This window comes from Heloderma suspectum, chromosome 2, assembly GCF_057233095.1.
Source record: "Heloderma suspectum isolate Gila_16-S chromosome 2, 16-S_ref, whole genome shotgun sequence".
Lineage (NCBI taxonomy): Eukaryota > Metazoa > Chordata > Lepidosauria > Squamata > Helodermatidae > Heloderma > Heloderma suspectum.
This window is the reverse complement of record NC_139459.1, coordinates 202,258,208-202,283,100: the sequence shown is the minus strand read 5'-3', so window position 1 is coordinate 202,283,100 and position 24,893 is coordinate 202,258,208. Positions and strand designations below refer to the sequence as shown.

Here is a 24,893-nt window from a genome sequence, read left to right as displayed (position 1 = left end):
GTGTTCAGCCTACTCAGAGTTTGCTTACTTGGCTACTAGTCATGCTGGGTATCAGCACCTCCAGCATCAGAGGCAGTATGCCTCTCGATCCTAGTTGCTGGGGAGAACGAGCAGGAGGGTGCTCTTGCACTCCTGTCCTACTTGTCGGCTTTCCATAGACATCTGCACTAGATAGGCCTTCGGTCTCATCCATAATGGCTCTCATTTTCTTTTAAATGCTGCAGTTCTATAGCCATATTTGTCCTGTAATATGGCAACAAGATAAGGAGAGGGTGCCCTCGTTTATCTTGAAATAGAACAACTTTCTTTTTCCTTCTCCCCGAAAATCTTTTTCAGTGAATTTGCCTCTCTAGTAGCCAAATTAAACAGCAGAAAGTTTTAATTTTAAAAAATCTGTAGGGGGCAGTCTAATAGCATCTCTAGCTCCCTTCTCTTGCATTAGCCAGCACCTCTCAGGTTGAGATTTTACTCAACTCAGGTGCCAGTGCTGTTGGCAGGACCCAGGTAAAGTTGGCTGCTTTTCAACTCTTGAGATTTCACCACACCCTATAGAACTCTGATCCAGGCCCAGAGTTAATTTGATCAACTCTTGATGTTTCTCACAGTGGGCAGGAGAGAAGGAACATTCAATAGACAGCGTATATCATAAGCACAGAGTCTAAGAACTTGCAAGACCAAATCAGATAGCTCCCACAGAATCCAGACAACCTCAGGTTCGGTTTAAATATTAAACAAGCTTCTAGTTCTCTTAATTCAAGGAGGAAAACTTCAAAATGTGTAGTAATGGTCTGATGTGGTTGTCAGTAGGCAGAATGGTGTTCCTCTCATACATCGCACACTCCTCCTACTCCTTCTCCCCACCCCCATTTGTTTGGATTGGAGTGGTTGAGGGAAGGATGGAAATGCAGCTCGACTCCATACAAACCTTGTTTTTTGCTCAGCAATTCATCAGCCTGTGATTACACAAACAGTACAAAAATGCATTACATTTTTTTTAAAATCTCCACTTAAGTTCAGTCACATATTTGCAATTGAAAGGAAAGCCTGGAGACCAACACAGGGGGCCTCAGAACAATCTGGATATTTTTTCTCTCTCACCCTATCAGCGCTCTGCAATGCAAGTTATGAGCCAATCCAGAATGCAGAGCAAGGACATAAGGCAGGAATTTGCTGTTCAAACCAGAGTACAGAGACCATTTACAGGACTCAGACAAGAGAGTAAGATCAAATGCAGGGCTTCCCCCACAGCCTTCACCTCTTTCTGATCAGGTTTGATTTTTCCCTTTTGTAAATATCCCTTTATATGATGCAATCCCGAGCATGTGGGAACAAAGTCAAGGTTACGTACAATACGACTGGCCTTCAGGGTAGGGTGGGGTGGTGGTGATGGAAGGGAGAAATTTGTTCCCAAATGAGACTCCCATGTAAAAGAACCTGATTCAAAAGAACCAGGAGTAACACTATTAAGGACCATAGTGCAACTTTGCAGCCTTTTGAACAGCAGTAGTCAACTTCAGCAGTAAAGCACATCTCCCCTCTATTGCTCACTGATTGCAGTGAGGACTCCATCACTGGTGCTTTCTCAACTTGGCCCCCATCCTGAGAAGCCTAAACCATCTCACTGAGGGAGGGGACATGGAGAATGCTGCCTTTCAGGAGGACTCTCCGCCCCAAGCTCTCCCTGCCCACCAGGGGGACAGGATCAGTTTCGCTCTTCTACAGAACAGTCTGTGCTGTCTCTCTAGTGCGGTTTGTTCTGGGATACTTGAGATTACTGCTGGATCTTCCATGGGCAAGAGAGAGAGAAAGAGACTTTAATTTGCCTGCAGCAGTGAGCATCTAAATGCCAGAGATGGACGTCCAGGCCTCTAGCATGTTCAGGCTTTGTTCTTGTCTGCTTCCAGATAAGGAAACTTGTAAGGCACAGGAATTGCTAACAGCACTCTGAAACAGCAGTGACAGAGATGAAGGCAGAACCAAGGAACTTCTGGGTTATAAAGCATCTTTTTTAAACCACACGTCTGCTGAGAGGTAGGATCAAAATGCACAAGTCTTATCTCGGGCCCACCTTTGGGCACATTGTCCCCCTAGATGAGGTTGTGTCAGGCTTTTGGAAAAAGCACCATTATCCTTCATATCCACCCTGATAACTAATCCTCTCCTCCTCTATTGCTTATATTGTCGGGACGGGACCTGGCAAGCAAGGGCATCACCTTCTTCGTCAAGAAGGCCTTCCCTGCAGTCTTACAGCCACCTACAAGGCTCAGCATGCTTGGCTTGTGCTTAAGGCCCCCCTGCCATTGACGGGCAGAGGGTTGTCTTTGCAAAGGCTGCGCAACGGCGAGCACCTCAAGGCCTCAGCTGTGCGCAGGTCACAGCAGCACCGGTTGGGGCTCAACACTTTGGCAGGTCAGCACACAGGATCCTACCTCGCTTTCTAAACCAGAGCTGCTTCCGGAAGAGATTGCGTCACCCATCTGAGCACAGGGCTCTCATGTCCGCAGAAACAGCCGGTGCATCTCCTCCTTTAAGAGTCCTAACTCTCAAAAGCAGGCCTCTCTCTGTGTTTGCATAGAAACGGAACCCACAGTTTAGATGATGACTCCCCAAAATGGAGCCGTTTGCCCCCTAGGCCCAGAGCATCTGAATGGAAGGGGCCTGAAGTGTAGTTGATCAACCCACAGCAAAAGGCAGGGCAGCTGTGACGCAACCCCGGAGGAGCCCACTGTCGCTTGGTCTTGATGCGCTCGCTCATCATGCGCAACGTCACAGCGGCTTACTTAGGAGCCGTCAGGAAGTTCTCCCTTTTAGCCCATGAGCAAAAGGGCATTTGCAGCTAAAGAGCAAGGGTGCAGTCTGAGCTCCCCCACAGAGGGACAGGTGAAACGGCCAGCCCCCAGCTAAGTCCTCTGAGCATCGGCCTTGCCAAACAGCCGGCTGTGCCAGTAATCCGGGTTGTCAAAAGCGCAGTCGGAGGCCTCCAGCGTGCGCAGGGGCTTCATGAACCCGTTCGGCGGACAGGGCGGGCTCTGGCAGCCAGGACACTGGACTGGGGGCAAGACGGCATCCATTTCCTCGTAGCCCTGCTCGTCTGGGGAGCCCTGCGTGATGCCGGAGTCCATGTCGGTATAGTCTCCCCGAGAGCTGCGAACGCTACTCAGGGACTTGCTGAGCTTGGGCTGTTTGTTCATGTACTCGTAGTCCTCTTCCTCATCCTCATCCTCCCGACAGGGTGTGGTGAGCTGGGAGCTCGGCACGCTGCCCAAAGACGCGCTCAGCTCCGAGCCCAGGTCCATGTATTCGTAGCCAAGCTCCTCCAGAGAGGCTGGCCGGGGCCGCTGAGGCTGTGGAGCACGCCGGTTCATGTACTCGTACTCCTCCTCCGCTTCATGCACAGGAAGTGAGCCGCAGACCAGGGAGGCGGTGACGCCAGCAGCACGCTCTGTATGGGAGAGGAGGACAAGGGGTTCTGAATTCTGCAACCGACTGGAGTGAGTAACAGGGATTTCCTGGTGACCACTGGAGTTTGGATAGAGCCGTGCGTTGATGGGCCGCAGGACTGCAGGGTATTTGCAACAGGGCGGAATATGATGGCTGCACGTGGGGCCCTCTCATTCCTGCTCCTAACCTTACAGCAAGTGGGTTTAAGGCCCAAAGGGAGAACGAGCAACGTGTGCAGCTTCTGTAGCGCTGCCTCGCGTGAAAGAAGGCAGCATTATGAAAGCGTTATGCACAGCAGGCTCACCCTCCATTTTAGCCTAAAAACCATTTGTTCTATGGCTAGAAGGCAGGCAAAGGTAGCCCTGTATGCAGCCTGCATGGCGCTGCTTTGTTCATCACCATGGAGGCTGTGCTCATGGCTGAACTATGCTGCCATTCCCAGCCCCAGGCGCCTGGGTTAACCCCATTGCAGCATGGAGAGGAGGAAGGACAAAGGGCAGCAGTAGGGAGGGAGAGGAAAGGGGCAAGTTGCAACCACTGAGTAACTGCTTGCAAGGCTACGGTTTTACTGCTATATTCACCACTCCCATTTCCCCTTTTCAAAAGTGGCCCTCTGGCCCTTGGGTTCTATGTGGCCCGCAAACTACTTCTGCTACGTGCATTAGGTTCTAATACCTGTTAAAATCAAAAGGAATTTCATCTTGCTTTCTGTTCTAAAGTGTTTCTAGCTCTTAAGGTTGAGGAGAAAAAGACAGTGTATGGGCAAAGGGAGAGCATGGACCATGTTGAGTTCATACGTTTGCAATGCAGTTAACGTCTGACTTTTCCGCTCCTTTGTTCAAAGTGGGATAGACTCAATCAGGTGGAAACCAGCCCGGATGTGTAGCATTTTTAAGGTGTGGTGTTGCTGTTGTTTTGCTCTGCATGTCTTGAAAAAGTTTCTGGGCCCCATCCAGCTGAATCTACCCTGCAGGCCCAGAGGGGGATGACCTCAGTGCAAGGACACAGAGGTTGCCTCAACCTGGCCCCTTTGATCTACTGCCCCACCCAGGAGAGCTTTTGGCTGGAGCCTACTGCTCTCCCTAGCGAGCTCTACAAAGAGTCCTTTTCCTGGGGCTGCCATAGCCCCGGCCCCCAGTGCACTTCCCCCTGGTTCTTTATTCTACCCTAGTGGGCTGCTTTCCATTTCCAGTCAGGTAGCCAGGTTTCAGCTACCTCATGCGACTAAGACTGACAAAGAACGTGCTGCTGCATATCAAAAAGTTCAACAACTGGAGCAGATCATAAGCCAGGGAAAGTCAGACCCAGTCTACTGCCCCTGAAGGCCAGATCCATTACTACCCCGCCGTTTCAAATTGGTATTGGCACAATCCACCCCAGCGCTCTTAGGAGGGCATGAGCCACGTCTCGGTCCCCTGCAGTCCCCTCTCTGGTCCTGCTCCCACCTCTGCTCTTTCGATCTGGCATGACATAGCCATTGGCATCTTCCTCTCCATCAGCACTTCCAATGGGAAGCATCAGGCTCTCTCGCTGAGACAGGTAGGCACTGTCTCCCCGGGACCGCAGGCTGCGGCACAGGCTCCCCGACAGCGACAGATCCTCAGTGAGGTCATACTCTGAGGCGGTGCCCCGTCCCTCTGACGACTCTGACACCGTGCGGCCCATCGACTCCTGCCGTACACGCAAAGTCTGCCGGGAGCCCAGTCCTGTGCCCTGGATTACAAAGAGACAGAGATTAGAAAAGGATAAAGGTTTGAGAAGACCTGCAATAAGACCCACCAAGTGCTGACCCTGCAAAACAGTTACCAGACTCCTCTGAGGTTTTAGACACGTGCAGCCAAACCAATGGTAATTCTGTGTCAGGCCTACACAACTTGTGACCCACTAAGAGGAACACAGCCCTCTGGCTGTGTTTGGCAGCCCACCAGGGCCTCAGTAGACCTCCTGATTTTTCTGCCTGACAACAGGAAGGTTGTCAAGTGTGCAGCAGGCCACAAGAGCAGGCTATATTTGACTTACTGGGTCTCAAGTTGTGCAGGCCCGTTCTATGGCTGATTGGCATGAGTTCTGCAAGGTCTCCAGCAGAGGTCTGCTCCAGCCCTGTTGCCCGAGCTCCTTTAACAGGAGATGCAAGGGACTGAACATGCAAAGCATGTGTTCTGGCACTCAGCCCTTCTCCTCCATGCCAGCCAAGAACAGCCTCTCAACTAACCCACCTCAGACTGACCCCTCCCCGCCCCCTGCTCCAGCCTGACAATGATCTAACTGGGTATACAATCCCTCACTACACCAGCTCTGATCTCCAGACAGCTTTTGAGGAAATCGATACCTGGCGACTTCCACTCAGGCTGCTCTGATTCATGGGGATGTATCCAGCAGAAGGATTCAAAAGATTTGGACTCTGGGGAAAAAAAAATAAGAAAAGAGCACATAGTGGTGAGCTGCGGCAGGGCCAGTCTTAGTCATATTTTAAAATAATCATTTGTTTGTATCAGCCTTCCCTGACCTGGTACTCTCCGGATGTGTTGGACTGCAACTCCCATCATTCATGCCATGCCAGCTGCAAATGATGGAAGTTGCCATCTAACACATCTGGAGGGGCCCCAGTCTGGAAAGGCTGGTTTACAGATTTAGAATATTTATATACTGCTTTTCAACAAAATGTTTTCCAAGCTTACGTTGTAAAACAGGACAACAATAAAAACACTGTAAAAAACATGTTCATTCTAATATTTCTGCTAGTTTCATGTGCACCCTTCCTCAGGTCTTGTAGGCCTCATCAGGCAGATGTATCAGCAGCTCCTGGCTTTGGGGACTCTGAGTGGAGGAGGTAGAGGCACAGAGGGATGTTCGATGTCCTCTCCCTAGGCTTTGTGTTGCTACTGTTGCCTCACCAGGCCTGTGGTGGCCACAGGGGAAGAGCTTCCGTGCCCCGGAAGTGCATTACCAAACACCAGCAGCCAAGGTAACACAAGATGCTAGTGTCCAAAGAGGGACACTCTTCTCCTCACCTTGGCAGATGCTTCTGATGCTCCATCTATGTAGGCAAATACTGAAATGGTGCAGCCTATCCCTTTGAAGTATTCCTTCATTTCTTAATCCATCTTGACTGGCTCTGTAACTTGTTGAGCCTCAGTAGCACTTCTTTCATCCTCACAGTCCCACAGACTGTCAGAAATCCACTCTGCTATGATTCCAGGATCTCTCTCTCTCTCTCTCTCTCTCTCTCTCTCACACACACACACACACACACACAGAGAGAGAGAGAGAGAGAGAGAGAGAGACACTCCCCTGCTCCTAATCCCTGATGAGGTGCTGTTGTTCATCCAGCACTGCTTCACACTTTGCCCCCATGCCTACCAGACTCCTGGCCTGCCCCATCCTCATGCTTTCTGAATCCTCAGCCTGAGCCCACACCTTCCTTTCTATTAGGCCACCATTCAGTTCTACATTTCCTGAGCAGCAGAATTACACGTAACAAGGTTAGATCTGTAGCATGGAAAAGTAAACTTTTAAACTTTTAAATATTTTATATTACGTTTTCTCATGTTGCATTTTAGGGTTTTAATTTTTATGAATCACCCAGAGAGCTTTGCTTATTGGGTGGTATGGAAATGTAATGAATCTGTTTTTAAAAAATATATTCTTACTGCCAGGGAGGGAGAGAGGCATTTGTGGGATTTTCTGCCTCAGGTGCTAAAATAATTTGGCCAACCTTGGGTACTATACACCCTAACTTAAAATCTGTGGGTGTGGGACCATTTGCTGCTCCACCTCAGGCAGCAAAATGTCTTGGGCCAGCCCTGAACAAGGTAGCACTGCAAAGGCTCTTCCATCCGCTCTGGCAACAAAAACACTGCCGTCTACAAGCCTGCGGCCCTAGCAGCCACCTACAAGGCAATAGTTGTCCTGAGAGGAAAAATTCCCTTCTGACAGAACTGGTCCAATTCATCCCCTACATTCAGAGATGAAGCTGCTTGGTTGGCAGTTCAAAACCGTGGGGATTCATGTATTTGTAATCAAGGCTTAATCTAGGCAATCACTCTACAGGGTCAGGCAAAGCTTCCCTACACTTTTCTATGAAGGGACAAAAGAGAACATCTCATAAAAATATATTTTTTAAAATAATTAAGGGTAAGGACAATAGGCAAGGCCCTGAGGCAAATAGGGCAAAACAGGTGAGAGCCAAGATTCATTTGTTCGAGCACGAGTGGCGGGGTGTGTGTGTGTGTGTGTGGTGCTGCTGCTGCTGGTGAGTTTCTTACCCGTATGGAGTCAACCCATTGCCTGGAGGCAAAGAGGTTATTAAGTTCCTCTTCCTCCTCCAACTCTGTCTCCATCTCCAGTGTCTCCATCTCATCCAGCTCCTTTTCGCTGAGAGTGGGTGGCTCAGCTGGGGAAAGTGTCCCACTCTCTCTCTGTGGAGAAGAACAAGTATTACCCTCACTGCCTTTTAATGCCACACCAATGGCTGCTGAGTTCCACTGGGAGTGCTTCAATGAGAGCAGAACACATAATCTCAAGGTAAGAGAGGACCATGGGCAGTGCCTGGGGATAAAAGAGGAAAGACACCAGGCCTCCGGTCTTCCTAGGAGCCCTACCCTGCAAGCCTTGATAGAGGAAGTGTAACTCTGGGGAGAGAAGAGCCCTCCTGGGCATGTGTTCAGAGGCATCTTCCCTTTCACCCTGACTGTGCATGTGTGTGTACATATTATACACGCAAACACACGCACACACACACAGAGGAGAACAATCCCAGTGGGCATATTTCGCATAATACATAATATCCCAAACCATATCTCAGGAGTTAAGCCCTATGATGGAAACAGGTTCTGGGCTGAAACCTGCCTTTGGATCGTAAAGAGAGATGTTTTGTTCCCTGCCATGCCAGATAGGGAGCATTTACATTTTCAAACAACAGCACACTTCCATTAAAGAGAGACACGGTCAATTCCCGGGCAAAGGAGGCACCTCAGCAACAACGTGGGAAAGTTAAGTTTTCAAGTAGCCCCGTGGTTCCATTAAGGGAATGTCTAACATTTTGAAATGGAAAAGCAGTTTAGACATAAGCAGAATCTGGCTACAAGCAGGGTGCAACCTCATAGGGCTGAGGCAGGACAGCAAGGCTGGGGCTCATGGCCTTGGTGGGTCATTTTAAAAAATGGCCAAAGCACAGGGGTGGGGAAATCTCAGGCCCAGGGGCCAAATCCTGCCTTCCTGAGGTCCCAATCTGGCTCCCCAGCGTTCCTTAGATGGCCACCCCGTTTCCCCCAACTACTGATCATTTGGTGGTTTCTAGCTTTTGTGCAACTCCCCCCCCTTCATTCTAAAGGGTCAAAATGCCTCTCCTAAGGCTTAGTTACTAGCAGAGCTTTAAGCTAAAATATGCTTGGGGGGTGTATTTTTTAGTATTTTGGCCCCACCCCCTTTGTCTTTGGTCCCGTCCACCACTGGAATGCAGCCCCTGAGAGCTTCTCCAAAACTGAACTCAGCACTCGAGATGGAAGAGGCCCCACCCCCCTGGCTTAACACCTGCAAGGTCCTTGCAGGTTTTATTTGTAGCTTCGTGTCAAGATTCCCTTAGCCCCCACTTCACTTCAATGCCCAAACATACACAGACCAGAGGCTTCAGTCTACAGCTTTTAATCCAATTCTTCACAGGGTCATACAGATGCAAATTCTCAGAGAAACTCTCCATCTATAGGGAATGCCTTCAAGGGATCCAAATGGAATTTACGAGAGTTGCCCGCTGTTTGAGGAGGGGGATGGTCTCACTAGTCTAACTTAAGCGAGGGAGGTCCCTCTCTTCTCGTGAGGCCTCTAAGTGCAGCTTCTCATGCAAGGCCAATCGGGTAGACTGTCTAAGTTCCACCCCTGCCTTCTCCCTCTTTGTTCTGCGTCTGCGCCTGGCATCTGTTAGGTCAACCTCCTGTTTGCTGCCTCTCACAGGCAGGGGTGAGGAGGGACCCTCAAGCTCAGCCATCTGTACGTTTGTAACCTGAGAAGCAGGCCTACTCATATCTGGACTAGCCTGGGAAAACACCTCCCCCATGTCTGATGGTTCTCCCTCAGAATCTGCACTGCTATCCCACTCCCTGCGCTCAGAAACACCCCTGACACTTCAGCTGCAGGAGGGGAGTTGGGTCAAACCAGCACTGACCTTAATCACCAGGTAGCGAGGGGGGTCGCGGGCCATCCGCGTGAACTCATTCGCTAGCTCTTTGAAGGTGGGCCGAATGTTCTCATCAATCATCCAGCCTGTGGGATGAGAGAAGGTGAAAATCTTTCAGGCAGGTCCTAGCCATGACGTCTCCTATGCCCCCAGGGCAAGACCATCTGCCTGAGGACTCCAGTCCATTCAGTGCAAAAATACTCTACTGGCCAAAGTGTATCAAAGGACATGTCAGAGAAGTATCCCAGGAATGGGAGAGTTTTCCCAGGAATGGGAAAGTTATTCCAATCACGTACATTTTACCATCACCATGTAGACATCAATGGTGCAGATCTGGGGCTGTGAGAGACGTTCCCCTTTTTCCAGAAGGTCGGGCACTTCTGAAAGGTGGATTCCAGCATAAGGTTCATTCCCAAAGGTCATCATCTCCCATAACGTCACTCCTGCAGTGGATGAGGTGACAGAAGATGCAAGTGAATGGAATGCCCTAGAGGCTATAGAGAAACAGGGGTACCATGGACAAAATCTCAGGGCAAGGATATGTGCACGTGTGGCCCAGCTACAGGAAATGTGGCAGGAGTTGTGCTGAGAGGTCCTGGCTGCACCATGTAAACTTGCTTGTTTGGGGGCTGGGGACAAGACAGAACACTAGAGGGCAAACTATCTGATCCCTAACTTAGGTACACTTGGGGAAGCCTGAGCAGAGGTTTTGTGACTTCTGGAGACTTCTTATGGTGAAAAAGGTGGAGACATCTTAGTCAAATTTTCAGGAGTCGGCCCATAGGAGTCGGTTTGTCTAGGACACTTACCATAACTCCACACGTCACTTTGGTGTGTATATTTTCCAAAATGTATGCTCTCCAAAGCCATCCATTTTATTGGTGTCTGAAAAACACAAGACGGAAAAGTAAATTTTAAGGATGAAGCTAGACAAACATTCATATAGACACACACAGAAGGAGAGCCAGGTAGAAAACTCACAAGGCATGCTTTGCAGTCTGAGTTTAAGCTGGAGAGCAACTCTGAATCTAATTCATTTCCCCTGGGATTTTTGAACTAAAACTTTACTCCTAATGGCCCATCTGTACAACCTTGTACAGAGGAAAAAAATTTGTCAAAATGGTGGTCATACCCCCTTGGAGACTCAATTCTTCTCATCTTTCTCCTCTTCTAAAACCTTCAAGTACCCAAGTGTATTCTTCCAGAAGCATCTCCCTTCCTCTTGGATTTCCTCATTTTCCTGCCCACATGGCCTGTAGTTTCCCCTCCCCACATTCTGGTAGCTGCCATTTTTAACACATTAGAGACTTCATATGGAGGAATAAAGGAGCAACATCCCTCCCTCTCCAGCCTCTTACAAGCATCCTCCTACCTGAACTGTCTCTCACTCAAGTAGGCACTAACCTTAATCTCATTGTAAAAGTATTTCTTGTCATCTGGATACAGCAAGTCAGCAATGCCAAAATCCGCCACCTGTACCTGGCTAGGGGATTTTACCAAAACATTGCGGGCAGCAAGGTTGCGATGGACCATGCGATGTTCCTCCAGGTAGTACATGCCCTGAAGAAGGAGGAACAGATGAATGAGAATGTGGTGCAAAGCTTGAGCCCCCTGAATGTATTTTGCTTTTGAGCATCTTCTTCACAGGGACAGTAATCAGCCTAGGCCACTCTCACACATGTAGACCCATCCCATCATGCTGAAAATCAAGTATTACACACACCTTCAAGATATTACACATCAGGCAGCCCTGAAATGGGTAAATATCCTGCATTCTTAGAGACCATCACCAGTGGTAGAGCCAGGAGTATGTTGGGAAGGGATGGGACAGAAGAAGATGGTATATTTTTTGGGTTTTGGCTCAGTAGTGACCTTTCCCACAATGTGAAACACTTTCTACATTTCCATGTTGACTCATTTGTTGAGAAACCCCAACACGTTGAAGAACATTCTGAAATATGTTCTAGGGTACATGCTTAGTTCAAGCTAGACTAGGCCTGTTGAGGCACATTTCTGCTTTGCATGAACTGAGAGAACAATCTAGAACAACACCCTTGTGTGGCTGCATATTGCAGGGGATGTTTGATAATAGAAGATGCACTGTCTTTCAGGGAAGATTGTCCAGCATTGATTTTTAGCTGAAGTTTGTCCAGCTGATCTTCTCAAGAGATTCCAGTGTTCCCTGGAACACTGTTGGAAAACCACTGCTCTAGACTTAAGTTTTGATGGTGATTTTTTGGGTGGTGTGGTAAATTCTCCACATGCTTCTACTGAGACATTAGATGCTTGTTGACATTTATCTTTCTCAGCAGAGTATATATGCATGTTAATAAGAAGACACGATGCCAAAAAACATACACACATGCACAAAGAAAATGGCTTCTGAAACAAGCAACAATTATCTCTCTCTCTCTCTCATAACTAAATTAATTGTAATTACACAATTTATATTAACCTCTAGTTAACTGCTTATCCTAATAATTCACCATGGCTGCTGGCTCGTCACCAGCTGTCAATCAAGTGTCCCCCCCTCCCCCAGCTGCTCACTATTTTCAGTGACTACAGAGCCTTTGGGCACTGCTTTACCTCTTCCCCCAACCCCACTCCTCATGCCACTGGTGGCCTCAGCATGTGACCTGTCTGTAGGGTATGCTTAATTTCTATTGGCTGAATTGGTTAATTTCTGTTGGTTGAATTGGTTAATTTCTATTGGTTGAAAAGAGTCAGTGCTATCTATAAGGTATGTACATATTTGTGAAAGTTCTTTCTGGAAGAGGGGACAGAAGAGAATTATTTTGGGCAACCAAACCAAACAAGCTTGGATCCAAAAGTATCTTGTGCCAGTGCAAAGGCACTTCTGCTCCCCCCCGCCCCAAATTCTGGTAATCCTCCTGTCCTGTGGACATGTCTGGTGCCCATCCCATGCCATTGGAGATGCAAAGCTTGAGCCACCTGAATGAAGCAGATTTTGGGGGAGGCACAGCGGGGCTGTAATGGGGAGGAGGAGGACCCAGGAAAGCCCTATCGCATTAGCAGATTTCCACTAGCCCTTCTTGAATTCAACCCAGTGAGCGATAACTTTAATTTTAAGTTCTGCTTGCACTTCTCTGGATCCAGCCCATAAACTTTTGTCTTCACTTATGCTTGGGATGTTCCATGAATATTCTTAACGTTTTAGAGGTGGTTCTCAAAAAAACAGGAATAAGAGTAAGTTGGGTGTAAGACATTCGTCTTTTCAAACAATAAGCTGGGATAGGTGATCTCCAGCCTTCACTGCACTGGGAAAGACCATTAATAAAACCCCGACATTCCTCTGCGATACCCCTACTTACCTTGGCAATCTGCACACACCAGTTGAGCATCAGCTGTGGGCCAATGGCATCCTTGTTTTTCCGGACATACTCCAGCAGTGAGCCCAACGGCAGGAGCTGCGTCACAAGTTGCAGCTGGGTGCCAGTACAGATGCCCAGGAGACGGACAATATAAGCATGGTCCAGGCTGCCTATCGCCAACATGTGCTGGACAGAAACAGAAGCAAAATCCACAGAATCAGGGCAAAGGTCAATATGAAGTTATGCCCAAAAGCAAAGGAAGGGACTGGCAGAGTACCAAGAGAAATGACAGTGCAGTGCTGAGTATCGGCAGAGCCAACAGTGGTACCCATTAGAAAGGGCTTGTCTTAGACTTTACACTGCCCAGGATGAATAAGCTAGTCTGCCTGCACATGCAGAGCTGGTCAGCCGCCTCCTCTAGCAGTGGCAGATAAGGGCTTTCAAGAGAGTACCAGGCATGGGCCTTGCATGCTGGCTCCCAAGGCCAGTTGGTCCTGGGCAGCACCAGGTTGAGCGCACCATCCAAGAGGAACCATCTGGGGACACTGCTTGCAGGGCACATCGCTGGTATCTCCTTCAAGGTGCTTTCTTCTTGCCATTTAATGCTCTGACTTCAATGCTTATGGCCAGCACATTCTGGACACAACCTGACAAAGCTTGCCGCCCCTAAGCTGTGCCCCAAATCTGCCACCAAAGCCAAGGACTGGTGCCCACCTCATGGTTAGTCTGGACTTGCAATCAGGATAAACAGAGACTTGGTGCCCATTATAACCTTCACCAAGGTACCTTAGTTTAGTGCAAAGGGTGTGTGTAAATGACACCCCACACCCACCCAGCCCTCACAGGGCTGGATGATATCAGGAGACTGGCCACACACCCTGACGTAATTTGGTCCCTGGTCAAAGCACTCCTCCAGCTGGTGCCTTGGTCAGGGCCCTGGCTTCACTGCACGTGGGCTTTCCCAGATCAGTGATTAGAGATAACAAGTGGAGATTCCCCTCAGCATGTCACATGCCTTCCCAGTTCAGAGATAACAGCAGGAATTCCCCTCCCTACTAGCTTCTAGGAGGGGTTGGGGAGGGGGCTTTGCCTTGGGCCCATGGGCCAGATGGGCTGGCCTGGTGGCCCAAATTGGCCCTTAGGCTAAAGGTTCCCGAGCCCTGGTTTACTGCATCTCCTAGACTGTCCTCTGAAATGTGGAATTCAACTATCAGATTTCAGAGGATCCCTTGGCAAAATGACACGTTAGAAGAGATTCATGATTGGATCTCCTCCTGAAATCGATGCTGATGGAGTGGAGTCAAACTATCCCATCCACTGCAGTTTAAATCACTCTCCCTGCATCTCCCCTCAAGCTGCTATTAACTACAGAGCTCCTTCAGAGCTAATAGCAACTTGGGGGGAGGCATTTAAATTGGAAAAATTGTGGAAGGGAAAAGGGTAAATAACTCATGCACACACACCACCATGACCTTGATCTCCTTTTAAGCAAGGAAAGGGTGTTGGGCGATCCAGTTATGGGATCTACTTTATCACATCTACTTTGGCCCCCACCTCTCATGTCAAAAAAGGTGTGTTTTTCCTTGGGGCTACAGCAATAAGCATGAAACAGGGATGTCCATGTTCCATAAATGAACTGAAATGAGGTGGGACCCGGAGAGATCAGTCCCAACTCCCCTACCAATGACCCTATGTGGCACTTACATCAGTGACAGCATGGAAGGTCTGCCGGCCACTTGGGTCCTGGATAACTTTGATGGTCACAGGGATCTTGAGCGAGTCTCCTTCCGGAATCCAGAAACCCTGATGGAAAAGAAAGCCAGAGGAGATGAACCATATCTTTGAAATGAGGAACCATGAATAAACCAGCTAAGTGTTGAGGAACCATTGGGGATCCTCTCTCTCATCCAAGATGGGAGGAAACTCTAGTGAGCTTATTTTGCACCTGCAATTAGGAACCCACCCACCTTGCTCCTGGGGGCGGAGGGAATCTCTCACATTGACCTCTCCCTACAATTGGGAAAGGGAGCTCCTCTCCCACCCCACAAAAGACAAAGGAAGGAGAAGGTTCACATTTGCCTCAACTCCCAGCCACAGAGCAGAGGTAGATAATGGGAGGTCTGTTGGCCATATCTGGCCACCACCCTGATTGCTTGTAGCCCCACCATACACCAAGCAAGAAGTGGCAGGCCTAGCCAGCTCCAGTCCTTGAGCAACTTCACTGTCCTTGGCCAAGGCCAAGCTTCCAACCAGGCCAGCACCCCAACCACCGCAAAATGTGAGGCTGTGCCAGAGGCCTCTGTGTGATGGGAGTTGCAGTTCAACGACACCTGGAGGGCCACACGTTCTCCATTCCTGGCTTAACCAGTCAGGGGCGGAAGCTGTTCCTTTGGGGTCTCAGACTTACTTTGTGCACTGTTCCAAACACTCCTGATCCCAGAACTTTCAGTTTCTTTAACTCTGTCTCCTTGAAGATTCGGGCCAGGACCTTATTGGCTTTCTCTCTGGGATCCAGGGGCTCCAAACTCTGCAGGTACAAATGACAGAGGTTAACCCATTCTTCTCTAGTACCCTATTTGACAGGGGGCATCGCAATTCAGAGTCTCCTTTGCTCCTCATTGCCCTCGCAGCATTCCTGATTGTTAACTTGTGTTCCTGTTCTTTTGGATTATGTCTGCAACTGTCCAGCACAGCTGCTAGACACCACTGTGGCGCCCAACAAGCCACTTGTGACATGCTTCCAGATGCATAAGGTTGCCCCCACTTTTTAGGGGAATTCATAGTTCATAGCTATTTTCCTTATTTCTTGTAGAAGAGGCATTTCTAATTGCAAAAAGTCCCACTGAACCGGTACTGTAACTCCTATACATTCCCAAAGATGCTAAGCCACAAGTAAAGCTTCTTTTTCTTATAATGTGATGTCCCCAATTTCAAGGTAGTTTATCACAGGTGCAGTGCAAACTATATATACCTACTCTAAATTAAGCCCCATTGGGTTAAATTTATTTTATTTATTAAATGTACATTCTGCCCAAGTGGCAAATGCCCTCAAAACAATAAATACGACAATCAAAATATCAAAATATGAAGACATAAAAATATGAAAGAGCCAACAGTAAAGTTAATAATCAGAGCCACAGATTAAGCGATAAATGCTTGCTGGAAGAGGAATGTCTTAACCTGGCCTCTAAACATATGCAGTGAAGATGCCAGGCAGATCTCCCTGGGAAGGGCATTACAGGGATGGGAGGCCACTACAAAGAAGGCTCTTTCCCTGGTAGTCACCCCATTGTGGGTGGCCGCACCCAGGGAAGATTCTCCAAAGAGAGTGAGTTCAGTGGGACTTACTCCCAGAATACAGGATTGCAGCCTTAGTGGGCTTTTGTCCCTCACTGGAAAGAAACTATGATCAGACTCTTGGCTAAGAGCTGTAAGCTCCCCCACTTGCCTCCATATGATAAAACCCTAATGGGGGCATCACACTAATGTCCCAACGAGCCCAGTGTTCTGTGATCTGTGGGATGGCACATGCATATACTCTCACCTCCCCTCTTTCCAGGTATCTCCGCATGGCTCGCTTCTTCTGAATCTTCTTGCCACGGCAATACAAGAAAGTGAGCAAGACACAGGAGCAGAAGACAAAGAGGCATCCCACCACCATCACGGCGATCACGGTCGGGGCTGTCCTGGGATGCAAACACTGGGTGTTAGGGCCACAATTCCACGCAAGTGCAGCAAAAGCACTGAAATGGGTAGCACACCTGGAAGGTACTCAGCAACCTGAGGATCCCAGCTTTCATTAACAACAACAACAACAAAAGGTTCTGGCCTTCATGGTTGCAAGCACTGGTTTGAAAGAGCGATGGTAATGCTGGTAAAATCTTGAAAGGGGGTGGGGTGGGGTGCGGGGGAAGAGACTGGAGATTAAATACCATTTTCACAGATCAAAAGGAGAAGCCTTAATGACCTCCATAGTTCCTTGCCCCTCCCATGATTAGCAGAGGTAGAGTAAATGAGCAATATAGGAAAATGGGCTTAATTTGGAATCGGAAATAGGAAAACTGGCCTTCCTTACAGGGTCGTTGTGAAGATAATTGAGAATACTGTGTGTGAAACAGTTTGAACACCCTGAGGTGGGATACACATGCTATTACTATCGCAAGTCTTATAGGTGGCAGCCTTTTTCTTCTTGAGGCAGGACACTCGTAACCATTTTTAGTGCATGGTACACAAAGCCTTGGCCTTAGCACAGTGCATCGGCAAAAGAGCCATGCATTTGGTGAACAAAGCAGACGGGCAGCCCCCAGATGCGAGGCCTTTTCAGCATTTCCCAGTGTCCTTAACACTCCCGTCAAAGGACTCGCCGTGGCTCTGCCTGTCCTTTTGCAGGTCAGAGCCACCAGCAGTCCTTCCCCCTCTTTCAAGCTTTATTGTTCTGCCCCATTCTGGAGGCTCCGGAAGACTGTAAAACAGAAACAAAATCCCAGGAATATACACACACACTAAAATGAGAACATGACTATAAACATTTGGGGCAAATCCTTCAGTAGCCTTTAAAAGGCCACCTCTGTCACCCATGAGACTCCCCCATCCAATGGCTAAGCCAGTCTTTTTCTTGGCCAAATGTAGCCCCCTACCATGGGGTTCACTTCCCAAGCAAGTGGAGAGCCCAAATCCCAGCTTTCCACAATCCATTCAGTCAAACGACTTTCTGCCGTCATCTTCGGCATTCTTAGTCTCATTTGCACCAATGGCATTAGAAGAGGATCTTTCACACGGAGGTGGAAATTTCCTCCCACCTTTTACGGGAGAAAACAAGCGCAGGAAGGAGATCAAAGGGCGATGATCCACGCCCTCGGGCGACAGGCAGGGGCCTGCAATGGCCCTGCCCTCCTTTCATGCCGCCCACAAAAGCCTCAAGGCAAACTGGCATTGGCGGGAGAGTGTGGGGTGTGATTCTAAATGGGATGGAAAGGAAAAGTGGGAATGGGGTGAAGGGAATGGCCCTTTCAAGCCTGCATTGAGTAAGGCAGAGTTCTCTTGTTTGTTTGGGTTTTCGCCCCAAATCTATTCTGAGAGTTGTTTAGTTTTCTTTCTGACCAGCCTGAGTCTTACTGCTATGATGAGGCTACCAGCCCAAATGTGAGACCTCTGTTTACATGAGGCCTGGTCCTCTTAGCTAGAATGGCAATAAAAGCTGCAACAAGCTGGGGTGGGGAGAGCAGGGAGAAGAGCTGTGATTCATCTTGGTAGGCTTGAAAGGCAGCTTCTTAAAGTGCCAGTATCCCAAATGGGGTTAATCTTGGAGATGATTCATGCCACAATTACTGTTTAGTTTTGGAAAAGCAACTAGAAACAGGTGCCTCTTAGACGAAAGGATCAGAAGGAAGAAAAGGTGGGGAGACATAATTTGATGAAATCCCTCAATTTGTCTTAACCAGATCTTAATGGTATAAATGCAGGAAGGACTAAACCTTTGGAAGAATTGTGCAACTTGTTAGCTTCCAGGGGAAAACTAACCAGCCATTAGTGGCTATGCTATGGGATAGAGAATATTAAAATGCCACACAGAAGCTGCTGGTATTTGGTGGGTCAGGTGTTTGAGGAAGGTCAAGTACAGTACAGTATTCCAGTACAGATTCCAGAAGAGAAAGAATATGTCTGGTTTCCACTAGTGGGTTTTAGTCCACATTTCCAGAACAGTAATATTACTTAGCATTTATATAACAACCTTTGAGTGTTCCACATACAGTGGTCAGGTTTGCACAATCACAAAGGGGAAATAAGCCACGTTGGTTCATTTCCCTTCACATGTGCCAGGGGAATGTCATGTCATGCGAACTTAGCCAGAGTGGTTTGTTGTGGTGGGAAACAAGCCCCCCAGATCCCATGGCCTTGTTAACCACCCTGAACAACCCAGCAACAAACCATGGGTTCTCAAGGGTGGCTTGTTCAAGAAAAATAAGCCACACGGCATGGTTAACAAGCCACCCTACGGAAAATCTCCTGGGTTGAGAGGCTAAGCCAGATAATCCATAGTTCAACAAATAACCCACACTCAACCACTGAGTATAGGTTAGTGTGTTCTGTGAACCCAGTCATAATATGACGAGCAATTTTGGTGTAGGTAAAGACGATGCCTCTTTCTTCCTCAATGAAATTAAGAATCTCCAATTTTATATTTGCATTTTTTTTTAAGAATCTCCAATTTCTCCATATATCTGGTGCTTTTTATTTATTATTCTAAATGTATCTTCATTTTTAAAATTTTACTTTGTACAAACTCTCCACTGCCACCACATCTGGTGGGATCCTGACAGCTACCTGGCAACAGGAAGTTCCTCAATGAAGCAATCTTCAATTTGTGGGCCATCACACCTACAAGGAACAGAACCAAATGATTAGCCTGGGAGATAAGAGACAGAGAGCTGGTTCGCACGACACGAGGGTGGTTAGTAAGCCATGGTGGCTTGTCAACCACCCTCGCGCATGCCGGTCATGTGCTGGCTCGTTTCCCTAATTACCCTTGCCAGGTGCAGGTTGTCATGATGTCCAAACCTGGCAAACATGCCTTATTAACCACCCTCATGTCAAGCAAACCCAGTCAATGGATCCAAATGTCTTCAGGGAAGCAGCATCTAGCAAGCCAGAGTGGGGAAAGCGAGAACCGCAAAGCCTAGGTTCTATGCTCACCTGCTTCAGCAACAAACAGAACATGGCAAAATATGGCTCCCCCATTGGGAGCAGACCAAGATTCAGGCTGACAGGCATAACTCCAAGGCTGGGGATTGGCTCCAAAAGGCACTGCAGCTGAAGCTGCTCAGGTCACAAAGTATATCCTGTTTCTTCCCCACAGCTAGATTCCACTGTTTCTCTCTCCTGCCACCTCTGATGCTCTTGACTTTGGGGGAACACAATAACTGTGGCTCTGAACCAAGCAGTGCTGGCTACATCCACACATCTGGACCAGATGGCAGATGTGAGCATGCTCCAGTTGCTGCCTAGAGACCCTACCATCACCCCTTTACTTAAGTCAATAGGCAGATGGCTCAGCTCTGGTGGACCCTTCAGTGTGGTAACAGGACCCCTGGGCATCTTTGGCTCTGTCCCTCTCTACTCAGTGGTGCGGCAAAGTCTGGACCTTGGAGCCAAAGTCCAGGCCCCAAAGCCCGGGGGAGGGGAGGCAAATAACCAGCCAGAGAGCAGAAGGCGATGAAGGCATGAGGGCAGCAGAAGCAAACTCCTTTTTGTTCTAGTTGTCATTATTATTTTGTGAGCTTAAAAATGCATGACTGCACATGCTCAGAGTATTATTATTATTTTGTAGTCAGAGTTGGCAATCATTCTAAAGAATGCAGAAGCAGGTGTAAAGCATGAAATGGCAGGTGTGTGTGTATGAGAGAGAGGAGAAACGTTAGTTGTGTGCTTCACAAATGAAGGAATACATGTGGCCATCTAAAGGAGGCCCCCAAAAGACCATTACATCTGGGTCTAAAATTACCTAGCTGCACCACTGCCTCGACTGCTCACCTTTGAAAGGCACCTGATGATTCGCCAGGTGCTTTTATACAGGGGTAGGTAACTTGTGGCCCTTCAAATGGCTTGGCCTACAACTCCCATGATCCTTCACCTTTGACTGTATTGGCTAGGCCTGATGGGACAAACCTACCTTGTTTGTAGGTCAAAACATCTGAAGGGCCACAAGTTGCCCAGCCCTACTTTTCTAGCGAAGGTTACTGGTTCTCCTTCACATACCTTTTCCCTTCCCCAGTGATTTAAATGTGGGTCGTCTGGTCGCATTTTATTATATTATTTGCTTGCAGAGCAACTGAGTGATAACTGGCAGGAGAAGGCACTATAAAACCAAAACGGTCACTATTGCCGAAACCCCGTTTTAACTCTTACCCCTGCGTGCAGTTCTCATGGCATAGCCAACACTCCTTGCTGGCATCAGAGAACTTGAAGATGAGCCCCTTCTCCCCTAGGATACCCTCGGGACATCTCTCCACACAGCGTGGCCCATCCTTGTAGTTTGCACACTTTGTGCAGGCATCTGCACCCTGAGGAGCAAAAAGAGAGATGAGAGCCGTTGGGGGACCATTGCACTCCACAGCACAGACGTCTGTGGAAGGGAGAGGCCCCAGATACTACTCCCATGGGCTGCTCAACTTGGATCGTAGCAGGCAGTGGGTTCCCAGAGTAGAAAAGCCCTGGTGTCATATTCCCTAGTAGGTTCCTTTGTCATAGCCGTATCAGATGCTGGAAAGAAAGGCTTGGGAGAAACTGCCCAGAGTGCCTTGAGCTTATAAGGCTGTGGTGCGGGGGCAGGGGAGGGGGCACTGGGCTGACTTGGGAGTTGGCAGTTCCTGTGTCAGTTGCCAAGTCCCTACCATTTTTTCTCAAGATGTAATCTGTCAGTAAAACAGGTTTTCGCTACGGTATCCCTACACCTCCAGTACTCCACAAAATGAGAGCTGGCCCTGCGGGGGGGGGGGGGAGCAACTTGTGGCCCTCCAGATGTTTTGGCCTATAGCACCCATCAGCCCTAGCCAGCATTGCCGATGGTGAAGGATGGCGCAAGTTGCATGCCAAAACATTTGAAGGGCCGCAAGTCGCAAGGCCCTGCCCTGCATGACCTGACTTCTGAACTGTCCATAAGTCGGTGGGAGGTGACTAGGGACCAGCCCAATACATTTTGCCACCTGGGCATCTGCAGCACGCAGTCTGGACCATGAACCCCGGCATCCCCCTGCAGGGTCACAAGGGGGCGCCTCTCTGCATTTCATCCAGCTGGGGTTTGCACAGCTGGTGCTGCTGGCTGCTCCACCTGTGTGACAGGTAAGGATGGCAGCCGCTGCCAGCAGGGGCTTTATGGCAGTAGCTCCTAAACTTTAGACTCTTCTTCCTGAGGAGGTGCAAAAGCCCAACATTTCTGTTGGGCTTTAGAAGAGGATGTAAAGCTTCTCTTTCTCAGCAAACATTTGGCTTGCTCTGTTTTGTTGTGTGGCTAGCTTTTGTCCTTTGCTGTGTTGTTTTTTGTATTCTTGTTTCATTATGCTCTGTACATGTATTTTAACAATCTGTTCACTGCTCTGAGCTTTGGAAAATACCTAAAATATTGAAAATATATTTTACAATATATATCTAAAATAAAATAATAAATATGAATACGCCTCTCTTTATACTGCAGGGTGAGAGCCATGCTAAAAATATGTCACCCCAACTGACCTCTTGGATCATTTGTACAGTTGGTCCAGTGCTTAAGGAGAATGAAATGACTTGAGACAGCCAGTGGTGTGTTGGAGTTGGCCCTGCACCCATGGCTTGGGACCAACACCTCAGAAACCACTCCCTCCATATGATCCCCAGCACCTGTTTAGATCTTCCAACATGGGGCCTGCTCTAGGTAATAACGCTACATGAGGTGAAGTGGCCTGTAAGGAGCAGGGCCTTTGCTGCTGTGTCCCCAGGGCTATGAAACAACTTCCCAGAGGAGGTTTTTGTGGGCCTTCAGGAAAGGCGGCCTCTGCTCAGGAAAAGCCTTTAGTCAAAGGGCAGATCTTTGCAATTATTTTAGATGTTGTGAGCTGCTTTGTGAATTTGAAAAGGCGGGATATAGTTATAGGGATATAGCCATACCGATCCATTGCAGGTTAGGCCTCCCTCGATCCTCTGGCATTGTGGATGGCATGAGAAGCACACACTGTCTTGTACAAATTCTCGAACCTCCCTACACATAGCAAAGGGGGGAGAGACAAGTCGTTACAAACCTGGGGCCAGGGAGGAATGGGTGGAAGAGGAGGAAAGCGCCTGCAGTGAGCTGTCCTTACCCCTCATAGAAACTGCAGGAGTCAATACAGGTTCCTTCACGACTGTAGTTGCGGCAGGAGACACATTGGTCCGGGCCAGGCCCCCAACAGCCATCCCCAGAGCAAAGAGGATCACAGAATTTCCCCTCTTGGGCTGGTAAAGAAAGAGAGTGCCTACATTACAACTGGAACCAGGGGCCTGTCTTAAATTGGAGGCCATGTGCTCCCTAGAGGGGAAATCCCTCAAGCCCCGTTCTCATCTCCCTGACCACATCTGACAAGCTGATAAAAGGGAAAGTCCTAGCTTCAATGTTTTAAACCCAACATCCTTTGGGAACAGCAATGGTCCAATTTCCTAGGTGTCTGTCCATTATCCTCCTTATTGCACAACTCTGTCGTTACAAATAAACACGCTCATAGCCCAAGTGTCATTCAGCAGTGAGTGGAACATCTGCTCTGATGTCACAGTGGGCCTCCTGGGCAGGTAGAGGCGTCATTGTCCCTGTGGCTCTCATTTGTCGCTCTGATGTCACCGTGGGCAGCACAGGCCAAGGCAGCTGAGTGCAAAAGGAAATGAGCAGTTTTATTAAATGGGAGCATAGAAGTGTTGTCTGCATACCATGGGGTTTTTCAAGCAACTTGTCAGTGCCAATGGATAGGAGAGCAGGTGCCAAGTGTGTGGGAAAGACCCCTGTGACTGCCCAACCATACACGGCCGGAATAGTCACACGCTCTCCAGCAACATGAACTCACACTATAGAAGTAGCTCCCAACCACTCGGGGCCTGTATGAACGAAGTGGGCCTGTGACAGAAGTGGAAGAGCAGAGGGAAGAGGGGCATGTATACAGCTTCTGAATTGCTTGCGCAAGCATGATCAGAACAGGGTTGGCTTTGCCCCATCCTGTGGGGCTTCTGTCCACCACACAGAGAGAGAGACTGACTCCTCTCCAGAAGGATGAGAAGAGAACTCTAGGTACTCTTCCTGTGAGGAAAAAGTAAGGAATTCACTCCTGTACAGCATGAGACAGGCAAACAGACAACACATGCACGCAGTACAGAAATTAGCCATGCTCTTAAATAACCTCTACAGAAGCACTTAATGGTATTTGCTCTCGTTCATCTGAATGCAGCCTGGTACAATAAGCACCAAAACGTCATGTCTTCCGGTCCCCAGGGTTCCTTATCCCTTCTCTTCTGCCTGCACACTCACTGCATTTCTTGGCGGCTTTGTTCCTCTTGATGTCAAGGTCCGAACGTCGGCGCGAGAGACGCTCCCATTTGATAGTGTTGTAATAGCAAAGTTGCTGGTTCTCAGTGATGTAGACCTTTCCAGCACTGATCTCCCGAAGCGAGCGGAAGTCCAAAGAGGTCACATTTGAGTTCTTCATGATCAGCAATGAAAAACCACCACTAGGAAAAGCACAAACATAAGAATGTAAGTAGAGCCGTGCTGGATCAAAGGCCTATCTAGACCATTATTCTGTTTCCACAGTGGCCAACCAGCTGCCTCTGGGCAACCCACAAGGAGGACAGGATCCCAGGAGTACCTGCCCACTCATGTTCTCCAGCAACTTATATGCAGAGGCATGGTGCCTCTGATACTGGAGTAACGCATAGCCCTTATGACTAATAGCCTCAGGAAGAGGAACGGGGCAATGGTTCCTTTAGCCTGCAAACATTGGGAAGTGTAGGCCTCTCTGACTGTACAACAAGCATGGGTAACTGGCAGACCAGGGTCCAAATCCCGTCCACCAGTCCAACCCCTGAGCAACATAGTGGGAAGTGTTCCTATGTACAGGGAGTCAACCAGGTTCCAGACTCGGCCACCATTGCCACTGTGATGTTTCGGAGTTGCTTGCGCATGGCTCCACAGCAGATGTTCTGTTGGCATCACCAAGAAGACAGAGGAGTCCTAAGGCCTTCTACAACTCAAGAACTAGGCAAAGAAGGCTGGTCAAGGGAGTAATTCTTACTTATACAGGCTGCGTCCACCAATGGTGACCAGGTTGGAGAAGACACTGAAGTTGTGCATGTGTTTGGGCCATGACTGGATGTTCAAATAACCTGGGAGCAAGAACAGACAGTCAGTGATTGCTGATTGCTCTGCCCTGCCTCATTCCTAGAATTTTATGTGTGTT

General features: G+C 48.6%; 1 protein-coding gene across 1 annotated transcript in view; it reads right to left on the bottom strand.

The window, feature by feature from the left end:
• Positions 1 to 217: 217 nt before the first annotated feature.
• ERBB3 (erb-b2 receptor tyrosine kinase 3) overlaps positions 218 to 24,893 on the bottom strand; it is a 78,200-nt gene continuing 53,524 nt past the window's right edge. Inside the window, exons 20-37 of the mRNA XM_084829773.1 lie at positions 24,729 to 24,819; positions 23,966 to 24,165; positions 22,776 to 22,908; positions 22,585 to 22,675; positions 20,851 to 21,005; positions 19,270 to 19,323; positions 16,490 to 16,631; positions 15,353 to 15,472; positions 14,650 to 14,748; positions 12,946 to 13,131; positions 11,018 to 11,173; positions 10,423 to 10,498; positions 9,910 to 10,056; positions 9,602 to 9,699; positions 7,707 to 7,859; positions 5,771 to 5,842; positions 4,887 to 5,154; positions 218 to 3,442 (exon numbers count right to left, since the gene is read on the bottom strand). Of these exons, the coding sequence (XP_084685899.1) occupies positions 2,901 to 3,442; positions 4,887 to 5,154; positions 5,771 to 5,842; positions 7,707 to 7,859; positions 9,602 to 9,699; positions 9,910 to 10,056; positions 10,423 to 10,498; positions 11,018 to 11,173; positions 12,946 to 13,131; positions 14,650 to 14,748; positions 15,353 to 15,472; positions 16,490 to 16,631; positions 19,270 to 19,323; positions 20,851 to 21,005; positions 22,585 to 22,675; positions 22,776 to 22,908; positions 23,966 to 24,165; positions 24,729 to 24,819 (2,783 nt within the window). The 3' untranslated portion in view covers positions 218 to 2,900. The remainder of the gene's footprint in view (positions 3,443 to 4,886; positions 5,155 to 5,770; positions 5,843 to 7,706; positions 7,860 to 9,601; positions 9,700 to 9,909; positions 10,057 to 10,422; positions 10,499 to 11,017; positions 11,174 to 12,945; positions 13,132 to 14,649; positions 14,749 to 15,352; positions 15,473 to 16,489; positions 16,632 to 19,269; positions 19,324 to 20,850; positions 21,006 to 22,584; positions 22,676 to 22,775; positions 22,909 to 23,965; positions 24,166 to 24,728; positions 24,820 to 24,893) is intronic.